Genomic DNA, 13929 nt, shown 5'->3' with positions numbered 1-13929 from the left:
CCCGCACCACCACCACCACCAGCTTGAGGCGTTGATACAAGGCAGGACAGATCCATGCTTTCATGTTATTAACGACAACTTCTGTACCTACCATCTGAATGTCATAGTAAAAATTGAGACTCATCAGACTAGGCAATTTTTTTTTTTTACAATCTTCAATTGTCCAATTTTGGCGACCATGTGCAAATTGCAACCTCGATTGGGAGTTTTTAGCTGACAGGAGTGGCACTCGGTGTGGTCTCCGGCTGCTGCAGCCCATCTAGTTTAGGGTTCAATGTGTTGTGTGACAGAGATGCTCTTCTGTATACATCGGTTGTAACAAGTGGTTAAGCAAGTTACTGTGGTCTTTCTATCAGCTCAAACAGTCTGGCCATTATCTTTTGATCTGTGGCAGCAAAAGGACATTTTCACCCTCAGAAAGCTGCCACTCCCTGGATATTTACCCCTTTTCAGACCATTCCCTATAAACCCTAAAGGTGGCGATATGAACATCAGATCACCTTGAGAATGTCTACATGCTTAAATGCATTGAGTTGCCACCATGTAATTACATTAGATATTTGCATCAACAAGCAGTTGAAATGATCTACTTAATAAAATGACCGGCGTGTATAGTATACTTCTTTGTTAATTAATAATCTCTGTTCCACTTTCCATTCACAAGGCTTGCTAGAACACTCCATAAACCTACAATAAAGAATCCATTATTAAAAAAAAAAAAAAGTCAAACACCCAAAAACAAAGGCCATAAGCAAATTGGATGAAAAAAGGGGCCACCCACCACATTCACCAGTCAATAATGAAAAACTGGACTGTAAACAAACATTCTTAAAAATTGCATAACAGTTACTGTACTTGAACTCCTCTGACTGACTGAACCACCAATAAAGCTGCTTTATAGTGGAAAGCAGTAACTAAGGACCGGAAAATAACTTAAGTAGTTCTAAATAACTATGAAGTAAAAAATACTGATTTTAAAAGCTCCTTTTGTAAACAGCTAAAAAGATAAATATGAATACCAATTCTAGTCACTGTCTGCATGCACATTATCCCGATGTAAATATAAGTTTCCTGTCACTCTTTCTTATATTCTAAAGATTATTATTTTAGGTGGATTACCAAGTCTACATTGAATCAGTTTGGATGTATGTATAAATGTGAACCACAACAGACTGGTTTTCTATCCACTGCTGGTTTCTCCCTAAGGTTAATCATAATGGGCAATGTGTCACTGTAAATGCATAAAATAATAAACAATTTGGGATATAAATACTGTAATTCTCACAAACATTTGTCACCAGCAGAAATTACAAAATAGACAGGCATCTTTCTAAAACCCCAACATTTTTCAAACATGCACTAAGCTGAAATATTTTTTCAGACTGGTTTTCTTTGACTAGCTCTCTCCAGTAAAAGCAGTACAAAGCAAGAATTTTGGAACACCTAAATAAAACACTTCATAAGAATTAAAAACCCTTCTGAATCAGAAGTTTACCTTTAATGTAGTTGAATCCAGTATATCAAGAGCCTGAGAAAACGCTTGCTCAGCATTACGAAAGCGGTGATCGGCAAGGGCTGTGTGACCATCATGAATAAAAGACTGAAGTTTCTCATGGAGGTTTCCAGGTGTTAAATGACTTATTGCCTTGCATACAGAAAGAAAAAAAAAGAAAAATAACCAACTACAATTATTTTCAAGTATTTATAGTAGTATTGATCTTCATGTTTCTGTGACCCATAAACTGGAATAATCAGCACCGTTATACATACCTCTATTGACACTAGAATCACCCAAGCCTACGAAAAAATTTGTAATCCTGGCCTACCTTAAATTCCTACACACCTCTCCATCTGCATCTGCATCTTTTGTTTTGCAAATGTGTCGTTCAGCACAAGCTGCAAGCAGCCTGCTGTCCCATTCCCCATTTTGACCGAGCTCAACTCGGGCAAAAATTTCTCACAGCTCAAGCCAAAGCTCCTTATCTGCATGTGAGGTTCCTGGAGGTATATAGGGTAAATAATACAGCATACCGTTATTTGGAACACATGCATTTCATGTGCGTTCCGTGTCTACAAAGATCTTGGTAAGTGTAGGATGAAAGAAAATGTGAGGCAAGAAATGCTGAACACATACCTAAAGCAGAAACTTTTTCCATTTTATATTAATAATGATGTGAAGTGTATCATGTGTGAAGACTTTAGTCCAAATATCAAAAAAAACGCGTGCGCTTTTATTCAAGAATATAAACAAAGGTTATAAGGCACCGGTTCTTACTTCTGCACCATTCAAGAACATGTATTAACTCCCAGTCAATTGACATTTGAGCTTGGGTTTTTAAACTCTTTGACAATTTTTTTTTTCTTTGGTTATATTCTTGAATAAAAGTACATGTGTTCAAAGCAGGGCATGGTACAGCAGGCTGCTTGTGCTGATTAGACACATTTACAAAACAAAAGATGCTGATGGAGAGGTGTGAAGGGATTTAAGGAGAGCCGGGATTCTAGCATTAAATACATACAGTTTAAATATCCCTCCAGATTTATTGGGAGGGTAAAATCAAAATTTTCTATATGTGTAAAGCTCAATAGAAATCAATTCTGATTTGAGATGAAAAAAGTAAATGTGAGATACTGTATGTGCTTAAACATTTTCTTTGAATCTCCTATTAAAGGTGACATAGAATTGGGACACAAAGAAAAAAATAGCAGAATAACTTAATTTGATTGCAAATAATTTGCACAAAAGAAATTGGACATTACCAAACACTTGGTTTATTCTTTGAAGATGATTCGCTAAGATTTTTAAGCTCTTTTAAATATGAAAACTTAGTTAATAGCAGTTAAATCAGGATATTAATAAAACTAGTACAAATCTTTTCCTCTATTAAACTCCTCAATTGCCATGGCAACAGGTTTTCAGACACTCTCCTTCTACAGAATGACAAAATGGCTAATGAATCAGAAAGAATTTTCCCCATGTGGACATACTCGTCACTTAGTTTCAAAAATCTGTTAGTTGTTTCACTACTGATGGTATGTATTTCAGTCACAGATGCAGCAATATTTAGCCACACCATGTTAGCTCCACTGTTATTCACAAGGGATACCATTATAATGCCCCCCCCCTTCATTTCTTTATCCACTTCTATCTTGCTATCATTTTGGTAGATATTTTACATCTTTCTATCCATAATACTCCATTTCAGAACTCTACTGACTCTTCCAATCTACACATTTGTTAAATCAAATATGGTATACATGTTATTGGTACTGTATGGGGTTGCATGGTCTATGATACTTTACATAAAAAAAGTGTACCAGCAATTCTTTCATTATAATACCCAAAGTAAATGGTAGTTTTCAAAACCATCACACTTAGTTGGTTATAAGCACGATCAGACCTACTAGAGGAGGCTGTAAAACTCAACCTCTTTGATTGTTAAATTGAATTTACTGTATACATCTAGCTCAAATCACCAAAAGCTGGCATGAATGCAGAAGTCTAAATCTTAGTACCAATCCAACAGATAGTGCTGAAGTTTGTATCTTGCCCTTTGACAATTAAAATTTTACTGTCGATAACTCTGGCTAAGAAAAGATGATGATATCAATGCCCTGTTAATATCTGGTGATTACCATGACAGTTTTTACAACACGGTAATTATTCAGTTATTAGCATATGCTAACTGATCTTGTCTCTTAACTCTGAACTGCTCAAGTATCAGAAAAACACCAATGATAATTTTGCAGACCAAAATTTCACATAACTTTCTCATGTACAATGAAATATTTCAACAGTTCCTCCCTTACTACCTTAAACAAAAAGCTTGCACTTAGTATATCTGACATATTCCTGACTCCTAAGAAATAAACTATTAGCTCTTGTTGTGATCACTTGTTTTGTAATTACAGATATTCACCATTACCAATTTAAAATCAATTTTCTAAGGTTACCCAAAATAGCTCCCCCATGTTTTCCTCCTTTCTCCATGGTTCCAGGCATCCTTTGGGATGAGACCCATTCTTCTCTTATCATCCAATGCTCCAAACAGCCTGTCTAGATCTGAATTATCCACCTCTATTTCCCAAGCTAAGTGGATGGTCATCCTAAAGTTCCAAATATCTGGCCCTAGCACCTGGTGTGGATGATTTAACAAATGTGGTTTACTTGTTGTAGGCCATTGCCAAGGAAACCTGTATTTAACATCTCTGACACTGACTGACCTTTTAATGAAACCCCTCAATATTTAACACCAAAAACCTGCATCAAATTAATATTAAAAGAGTTTCTTTTTTAATTAGAGCACCAAATAAAACACAAAGATTAAATTTCACAAGGGCTATGGTTACTCTTATATGCAAAAAATACATCACTATGATTAAATAGTTAATAAAGACCACTTGGTGCAAAAGTTACATTTTTTGAGTAACACTAAGAAAGTAATTGGTTTTTTGCAGTTTTAAATGACATCCTCGTTTTCACCTCATTGCTTAAATTTTCAAATCATCCAACCTAACAGTCATGTCTTTACATGACAATTTCAGTTTTTAGATTCACTCCAATCTACTGCTACCTTTTTTGCTGGAGGGCCAGGGTGGTCCGTTTTCTTGTCAGGTCAAAATAACTTGAATCTGTTTCTCCTCAACATATCACCTATCATCATTGTGCCAAATCATTCTTGTAATACAGCATTCATTTTACTTTCACTCCATAAACCCACTCTTACCTCCTATCTTTAAAGTTTTGCATCATGTTCCACTTTTATTGGCCATATCCCACTCCTGTAGAGCAGTTTCCCCAAACTTTTTTCTGTAGTTACTTTTTATAACCTAAATCATCCCAAGACACACTGCTATCTTACTAACCACAAACACATTATATTTCACACATGTGCTCAAATGACTGAAGGGGCGGGACTACCGGAGAAGCTGGTTTAAAAAAAAAAAAAAAAGGGATCAGCATTCACAGACACTGTATTTAGTGTGCACTTTGGTGGCATTTTCAAGCAGCTTCACCCTTCTGCCTCAGAGGCAACAAATATGCCCACTATCCATTAGCCCTATTAGGCTCGCTAGCTACCACACACCCAGGGCAGACGTGTTTGAAGTACTCAAAGTGCTGTGTCTGCAACACAACAATCACAGAGCTGCTTTCATATTAGCTCTTCCAGGTAGACTTGTCCTCCTCAGACAGGTCGTAACCATCTGCGAAGCTTGTCCCTCTCAGGTTCAGACATACAGTGCATCCGGAAAGTATTCATAGCGCATCACTTTTTCCACATTTTGTTATGTTATAGCCTTATTCGAGAATGGATTAAATTCATTTTTTCCTCAGAATTCTACACACAACACCCCATAATGACAACGTGAAAAAAGTTTACTTGAGGATTTTACAAATTTATTAAAAATAAAAAAAAACTGAGAAATCACATGTACATAAGTATTCACAGCCTTTCCCCTGATCATCCTTGAGATGTTTCTGCAACTTAATTGGAGTCCATCTGTGGTAAATTCAGTTGATTGGACGTGATTTGGAAAGGCATACACCTGTCTATATAAGGTCCCACATTTGACAGTTCATGTCAGAGCACAAAACAAGCATAAAAGTTAAAGGAATTGTCTGTAGACCTCTGAGACAGGATTGTCTCGAGGCACAAATCTGGGGAAGGTTACAGAAAAATTTCTGCTGCTTTGAAGGTCCCAATGAGCACAGTGGCCTCCATCATCCGTAAGTGGAAGAAGTTCGAAACCACCAGGACTCTTCCTAGAGCTGGCCGGCCATCTAAACTGAGCGATTGGGGGAGAAGGCCTTAGTCAGGGAGGTGACCAAGAACCCGATGATCGTTCTGTCAGAGCTCCAGAGGTCCTCTGTGGAGAGAGGAGAACCTTCCAGAAGGACAATCATCTCTGCAACAATCCACCAATCAGGCCTGTATAGTAGAGTGGCCAGACAGAAGCCACTCCTTAGTAAAAGGCACATGGGAGCCCGCCTGGAGTTTGCCAAAAGGCACGTGAAGGACTCTCAGACCATGAGAAACAAAATTCTCTGGTCGGATGAGACAAAGATTGAATTCTTGTGTGTGAATGACAGGCGTCACGTTTGGAGGAATCCAGGCACCGCTCATCACCAAGCCAATACCATCCCTACAGTGAAGCATGGTGGTAGCAGCATCATGCTGTGGGGGGATGTTTTTCAGTGGCAGGAACTGGGGGACTAGTCAGGATAAAGGGAAAGATGACTGCAGCAATGTACAGAGACATCCTGGATGAAAACCTGCTCCAGAGCGCTCTTGAGACTGGAATGAAGGTTCATCTTTCAGCAGGACAACGACCCTAAGCACACAGCCAAGATATCAAAGGAGTGGCTTCAGGACAACTCTGTGAATGTCCTTGAGTGGCCCAGCCAGAGCCCAGAATTGAATCTGATTGAACATCTCTGGAGAGATCTTAAAATGGCTGTGCACCGATGCTTTCTATCCAACCTGATGGAGCTTGAGAGGTACTGCAAAGAGGAATTGGTGAAACTGGCCAAGGATAGGTGTGCCAAGCTTGTGGCATCATATTCAAAAAGACTTGAGGCTGTAATTGCTGCCAAAAGTGCATCGACAATGTATTGAGCAAAAGCTGTGAATACTTTTTTTATTTTTAATAAATTTGAAAAAACCTCAAGAAAACTTTTTTCACGTTGTCATTATGGGGTGTTGTGTGTAGAATTCGGAGGAAAAAAATTAATTTAATCCATTTTGCAATAAGGCTGTAACATAACAAAATGTGGAAAAAGTGATGCGCTGTGAATACTTTCCGGAGGCACTGTAAATCGGCTACACTATTATTTCCATGGCACGCCTGGGTATCTCTCACGGTGCACAATGGTTGAAAAACACTGCTATAGAGCATAATAATCTTCACAAAGTTTTTATAAACTTTAATGCGCAAGAGATTTTTTTAGAAGTCAGAATGCCAGACAGATCATAAAAGTTCCTTCTGTAACTGCTGTGTTTGAACCTCAATCTGTACTCAACTTCACCTATGTAGCAGAACCTCCCTACTTCCTCCAGAACTTCACTGCTTATATTTAAATTTACATTTCTTACATCAGCATACTGCACCCATGTTATACACTTTCTATAAGTAAATTCAATGAGCCACCTGCAGACACCACTACATAATCTATGAATCCATCTCTTACAATCTGCAATAGCTAGAGTTTTGCTCAAAATGGTCATATATCTACCTCCCCAGCAACATCTGCCCCTTCATCTTAACGTCTGGCTATCAATAGGAGATCATCGGTATACAAGAACTCTCATGACAATCCTTTATGTACTTCCCTGAGATTCATATCCATTACTATCACTAAAATCAATGGTCTCAGAACAGGTCCCTTCTGTTGACCTGGCCAATGCTCAAACTTTCTTATACACTGACATCACCTCAGACACTTTAAATAAAAGATTCACAATTGATCTACAGACATTTCCTGATTTTTCTAACAGTGTCTTCTACAGTACAAATAGTATATTTATTGTTATAGTGGTCTTCATTTCAGTTTATTCTCTGTATTATCAAATATCAGTATATTGACATTCTGCCTTATAATTTGAATTTATTACTGCAGTTACTAGTAAATTACTATTTTTCTACCTTTTCTTGCTGTTTTGTCAAAGGGAACCAACACAACTCATACATTTACATTTACTTATTAGGCTGACACCTTTATCCAAGGGGACTTACAATATGATATAATTGGCAAAATTTACTTTGGCTTTCCAATTGGAGCACAGGCAGGTCAAGTGACTTGCTCAGGGTCACACAGTGTCAGTAGCAGGATTTGAACCCACAACCTCAGGGTTTGCAAGTCCAAAGCCCTAACCACTGCTCCAAACTGCCTACTACCACCTAAAAATAATAACCATTTTCAATCCATGTAAGTAATAACATAAATATAAAGGAATATCTAGATTTGAATGGCCTGGACAACAAAAATCATGTGCTGTCCCTTTTACCAGCACGCAAATTTACTGCTGTTCCTTACATAGCCATAAACAAACTAAAGGCTTAACAGAGAAATTAAAAAACTATGACAAATAATGTTATCATATTTAAGGAAAAGAAAACCCCTAATTACCTATGAAAAGTAAAATTACTTTTGACAAAAGTAGGTCTATTATTTATGCAACATGGGAAAATTAAATACTTAAAAGTTTGGGTTTTTTTACCTTTTCTACAGGATGGTGGGAGGCCCCCTTTACTTTCATTTTTTCCTGTCTTTTCTGTGGGCTTGAGGAATTGTGCATAGCTGGAATGGCTCTATATATAGGTAACAGAAAAAAACAAAACAATTAAAATTAAATGGCTGTTTACTTTTAGTCTGAACTAAGCAAGTTGTTTGCAAAAGCACATTTCTTTCCTATTAAAGCTTTAAATGGATTTAATGATACTTAAGGTATAAAAGAAAAATTTCACTAGGTCCATAAAGTAAAACAATTTTTAAGGTCAAACAGCCTTATACAGATTATATAGCAGTTTTGTCTGTGCAGTGAGATCAACTGGTCTACATGCTATTAGAAGAATAATAATAAATAAAAAAAAAAAAACATTTTTTTTTTTTAAAAACATCTGTTATAGCTTCTCACAGCTCCAAATGAAAAACAATGCTTTCATTTTTTGAAAGGCGCTCAGTTAGCACAGATAGCTCTGAAGGAATGATGCTCTAATTAACATGGTATTCATTGAAATAGTTTTAAGGAAATTTTACAGAAAACGGAGCATATATAGAAGAGAGAAAACTATGGAACAAGAACACTGGAATATTCCATACAGGGCTGCCACTTCAACCAGTAATAATAATTAGAATATTTCACACATAAAAAAGCAATAATTTAAATATGTATGAATGAAAAATACAATACACAACACCAGCATAACAATCATTAAAGTACCATTTTAATTGTGTTTGAATTAAACTTTCTTTCATTCCTTAGACTCTGATGTTGTTTTTAAACAAGGAAAACTTCTTGAAAATCTTGACGTGCAACAGCGATAACAGATTTGTGTTTGCTTGTGGAGCTTTCTGGCCACTGAAGACCAATTCACTTGTATTCATTAAACAACTTTCATTGCAGACTCTCAAAAAGATGCACAGTTAACTTAAGATTTTCATTTGTGTTTGACAGATTATATATTTTACATACATTTATTTTCTTTGCAAAATATATTTAAATCAATACAGAAAATAGATGAAAACTTTTGTCATTTCTCTCACACGATTAACAGACCCAAGTGGCAACTTATCAATGTATTATTTAGAGGGTGCCCCACTAAGGCCGGGTTTATACTTCACGCGACGCATGCTCCAGTGGATGCCATTGCCATGCAAGGATTGTACTGTTTACACATGTGCGCATACTTTACAGAAATCTAGAAGATCCCACCAGATGGTAGTGCGAGATACCATCACAGTGAGAAAAATGTTGGCTTCAGTGTGTTGTGAATTGCCTGAAAGATCCACTAAATCCCAAGGACACCTTGCCACAATATCTCTGAAAAGGATAGATGTTGAACGATTACATCTGTCGATCCAGCTCATTGGAAGGTGAATACAAGCACACACACACACACACACACACACACACACACACACACACACAAGTGTCAATTTAGTATTACCAAATCCCCAAACCGTAAAGTCTTTGGAAGGAAACGGAGCACACTGTGGAAACCTACCTGGAAAACATGCAAACTCCAGGTAGGGAACACCGGGGATGCGATTCCCTGCAAAGCAGCAGCACTACCACTCCACAACTGTGCCGCCCCACATGTGTACTTATTGACAGTATTCATTATTTAAGTTAACAAATTATCTCTAAATTGTAACATACATGGTTTAACACATTTCATCATGAAAGCAATATTATTAAAAAAAAACCTTTGGACAAGACATGATCTTTTGAAGAGAGAGACAGGCATGTCACGTTATACTTACAACCTTTGGAAGCAAGTCCAATGATACAAATGCAGAGCAGGTTAGAAATAATGGAAGATACGAACATTTGAAAGTTTCAAAAATATGAGAATAAAAAAAAAAAAGAGAGATCAAATAGTGTTTAAGAGACAAGGCATTGAATTTAAAACGTTCAAACCGCCACACGAAATGCAGATCATGCAGCAGCAAGCCAACAGCTGATCGAGCAAAGAGGAGGTTAAAATAAATAAATAAATAAATAAATAAACAACAACTGTTATTTGATTCCCATTGTATCACCAATAAAGATGGGTTTCGGAGGAGCGACCACATTTCCTTGGGCTGCATTCAATCCCGCTCTTCACAAAGGCGCATAGCGCTCAGAGTCGGGGAGGGCAAAGCCACCTAGTTAAATCTAAGGATTCTACATTTAGAGAGCTGGAAAATCATATATTTACAGGTGCATCTCAATAAATTAGAATATCATCGGAAAGTTTTTTTATTTCAGTAATTCAATTCAAAAAGTGAAACTCCCATTATATAGATTCATGACACAGAGTGATATATTTCAAGCATTTATTTCGTTTCATTTGCCAATTATGGCAATGAAAACCCAAAATTCAGTATCTCTGAAAATTAGAATATTTCATAAGACCAATAAAAAAAGATTTTTAATACAGAAATGTTGGCCTACTGAAAAGTATGTCCATATACACACTCACTTCTTGGTCGTGGCTCTTTTTGCATGAATTACTGCGTGCCTGTGGCACTGCTGAAGTGTTTATGGAAGCCCAGGATGTTTTGATAGAAGCCAATGAATGAAACATGTGTGGATTTGCGCACGAGTATCTATTGTGAGGGACTGTTATTCTGTCCAGGTCTAGTTTCCTCCTTGTACCCAGTGTTGTCGGAACAGATTCCAGCTCCCTATAACACTTAACTGGATTAAGCAAGTTTTATAATGTTATGTGATCTCTAATGCCACACAGAAAAATCTTTGCACTTACTCAAGCTCCATATCGTGTGTCAAGCCAAAACCCTAAAATTTCAATATACAATATTAAGGTACATTTATTTAATAAAGTAATGTTTGTATTTTTAAACATAGTCATGAAAAAGTTTGGGAACCCCTCTTAATTCTTTGGATTTTTGTTTATCATTGGCTGAGCTTTCAAAGTAGCAACTTCCTTTTAATATATGACAAGCCTTATGGAAACAGTAGTATTTCAGCAGTGACATTAAGTTTATTGGACTAACAGAAAATATGCAATATGCATCATAACAAAATTAAGTCAGGTGCATAAAATTTGAGCACTCCAACAGAGATAATACATCAATACTTAGTTGAGTCTCCTTTTGCAAATATAACAGCCTCTATAGTCTTTGATGAGTGTCTGGATTCTGGATGGAGGTATTTTTGACCATTCTTCCATAAAAAATCCCTGCGGTTCAGTTATATTTGATGGCTGCCGAGCATGGACAGCCTGCTTCAAATCATCCCATAGATTTTCGATGATATTCAAGTCAGTGAACTGTGACACCCATTCCAAAACATTGTACTTCTCCCTCTGCATGAATGTCTTTGTAGATTTCGAACAATGTTTTGGGTCATTGTCTTGTTGGAATATCCAGCCCCTGTGTAACATCAACTTTGTGACTGATGCTTGAACATTATCCTGATGAATTTGTTGATACTGGGTTTAATTCATACGACCCTCGACTTTAACATGGCCCACAGTACTTGAACTAGCCACACAGCATGATGGAACATCCATTACCTTTTTGTTACAACCAAATAACTCAATTTTTGTTTCATCAGTCCAAAGCACTTTGTTCCAAAATTAATCTGGCTTGTCTAAATGAGCATTTGCATACAACAAGCGACTCGGTTTGTGGCATGAGTGCAGAAAGGGCTTCTTTCTCATCACCCTGTTATACAGGTGCTCTTTGTGCAAATTGCGCAATGTACAGATACACCATCTGCAGCAAGATGTTCTTGCAGGTCTTTGGAGGTGATCTGTGGGTTATCTGTAACCGTTCTCACAATCTTGCACATATGCTGCTCCTTTATTTTTCTTGGCCTGCCAGACCTGGGTTTAACAGCAACTGTGCTTGCGGCCTTCCATTTCCTGATTACATACCTTATAGTTGAAACTGACAGTTTAAACCTGACATAGCTTTTTGTAGCCTTCCCCTAGACCAGGAGACTGAACAATCTTTGTTTACAGATCTTTTAAGAGTTGCTTTGAGGATCCCATGCTGTCACTCTTCAGAGGAAAGTCAAAGGGAAGCACAACTTGCAACTGACCACCTTAAATACCTTTACTCATGATTAGACACACCAGGCTTAATGATCTAATCCAACCAATTTGGTGTTGCAAGTTATCAGTATTGAGCAGTTACATGCATTCAAATCAGTAAAATTACAAGGGAATCCAATTTTTTGCACAGCAGTTTTTCACATGTGATTTAATTTTATACAATTAAATACTGCTTCACTAAAAATCTTTGTTCGGAAAACACCCCAGTACTCAGATATTCCTAGGAAATGAAAGACATACCATTGTTATCTTGTTTGTTGAAAGTACAGTAAATTATTATGCAGGCTTAGAGGGGTTCCCAAACTTTTTCATATGACTGTATATTCCAAACATCACACCTGTAGTAGAATTTTACTTTGTCAAATACAATTAACTTCTGCAATGCTTTATTTGCAAACTCTGCTTCATTCAAGATACTACTACATGTTTCTCTCTATACCTCTCTCATGGGATGCTGTTTTCTCCAGTTTAAGGTTTTGTTCTAGAAATCTAAATTATCAGCACACTCAGTTCAAAATTATTCACGGACTTTATCATGCTCCAAGTAAATGGCATCTGAGGGGCCTCATTGATGATCCTCTCTATCAATTTTGTTCCCTTGGTTTACCTGCCACTTTTCTCCACATGTTCTGGCACTGTCTTCCTGTCTTTTTCTTTTGAACACACATTTGTCACCTACTGTCTTCTTTTCTTTCTTGCAGCATTCCTCTGTTGCCTTAACTCTTTCTTCATTTAGACAGATTCTGCTTAAGCCCCTTAAATACAAATTATTTTGTTTGGGTACCCAGGCAGACAAATTAATTATTGCCTCCCGCTAGAAGGCACCTGAATGCTTTACTGTTGACAACTGCCAGTCCTCCTTCAAATAACTTTAATATGGAGTTGTTTACAGCACAGATTAATGGTGCTTCCAGAAATGAAACTGAAAGTTGGTTTTCTGCTGGTCAATTGTGTAAATCTTGCTTTGTAACACCTTGATTTTTATTTAGCTCGATTTTACTCTTTACTTTTTATTTTGCCCCTTGGCTTGGGCTGGGAGAAGGTGTTAGAGGGAGGGAAGGGTTGTATGGTTGCTTATTGTTATATCCTGTCATGTTATTTAATAAGAAGTTGATCACACACACTCAAAAAAAAATGACTGCATGGACCATTACTACAGCTGTTAGATATGAAAACAAAGTCTTGAATTTCAACTCTCTACACTGGCATAAAATTAATTTTGAGCCAATTGTAAATACCTTTATCCATCTTAAACCATTTTAAATAATTTTAGTACAGAATTCATTAACATAAACATTCCAGATTTTACTGCAATCATAAAATGCAGATTTTCTTAAATTTAAAAAAATATATGCACTAAAACAACAGTTATGTGGCGTATGTAGTGCATTTAGCTACAAGGCCTTACAACTGCAGATCATCATCATCATATTTTAAAGGTATACCCCATCAGTCTAATTTAAATAAGAGCAACAGCATATCTAATTTAAACTAATACGGTACACCATAATTAAAGAGTAGAAAAAACAATGAAGCCCTCTAAGATCTCACTGCAAGAAAGTGATGGTGTTTTCTCATGGCTCCCTAAAATTCAAAGTCCACAACAGGCACAGTCTTGTGTGGAGTGTGCATATTTTAATATCA

The 13929-nt window shown here is 36.9% G+C and overlaps 1 protein-coding gene across 1 annotated transcript in view; it reads right to left on the bottom strand.

The window, feature by feature from the left end:
• Positions 1 to 13929, bottom strand: part of ttc3 (tetratricopeptide repeat domain 3) — a 219742-nt gene that overhangs the window by 87936 nt on the left and 117877 nt on the right. The window contains exons 17-18 of the mRNA XM_039744454.1: positions 8220 to 8310; positions 1496 to 1645 (exon numbers count right to left, since the gene is read on the bottom strand). Coding sequence (XP_039600388.1) covers positions 1496 to 1645; positions 8220 to 8310 — 241 coding nt within the window. The remainder of the gene's footprint in view (positions 1 to 1495; positions 1646 to 8219; positions 8311 to 13929) is intronic.

Source organism: Polypterus senegalus, chromosome 2, assembly GCF_016835505.1.
Source record: "Polypterus senegalus isolate Bchr_013 chromosome 2, ASM1683550v1, whole genome shotgun sequence".
Taxonomy (NCBI): Eukaryota; Metazoa; Chordata; class Cladistia; order Polypteriformes; family Polypteridae; genus Polypterus; species Polypterus senegalus.
This window is presented reverse-complemented; position numbering and strand designations above follow the sequence as displayed.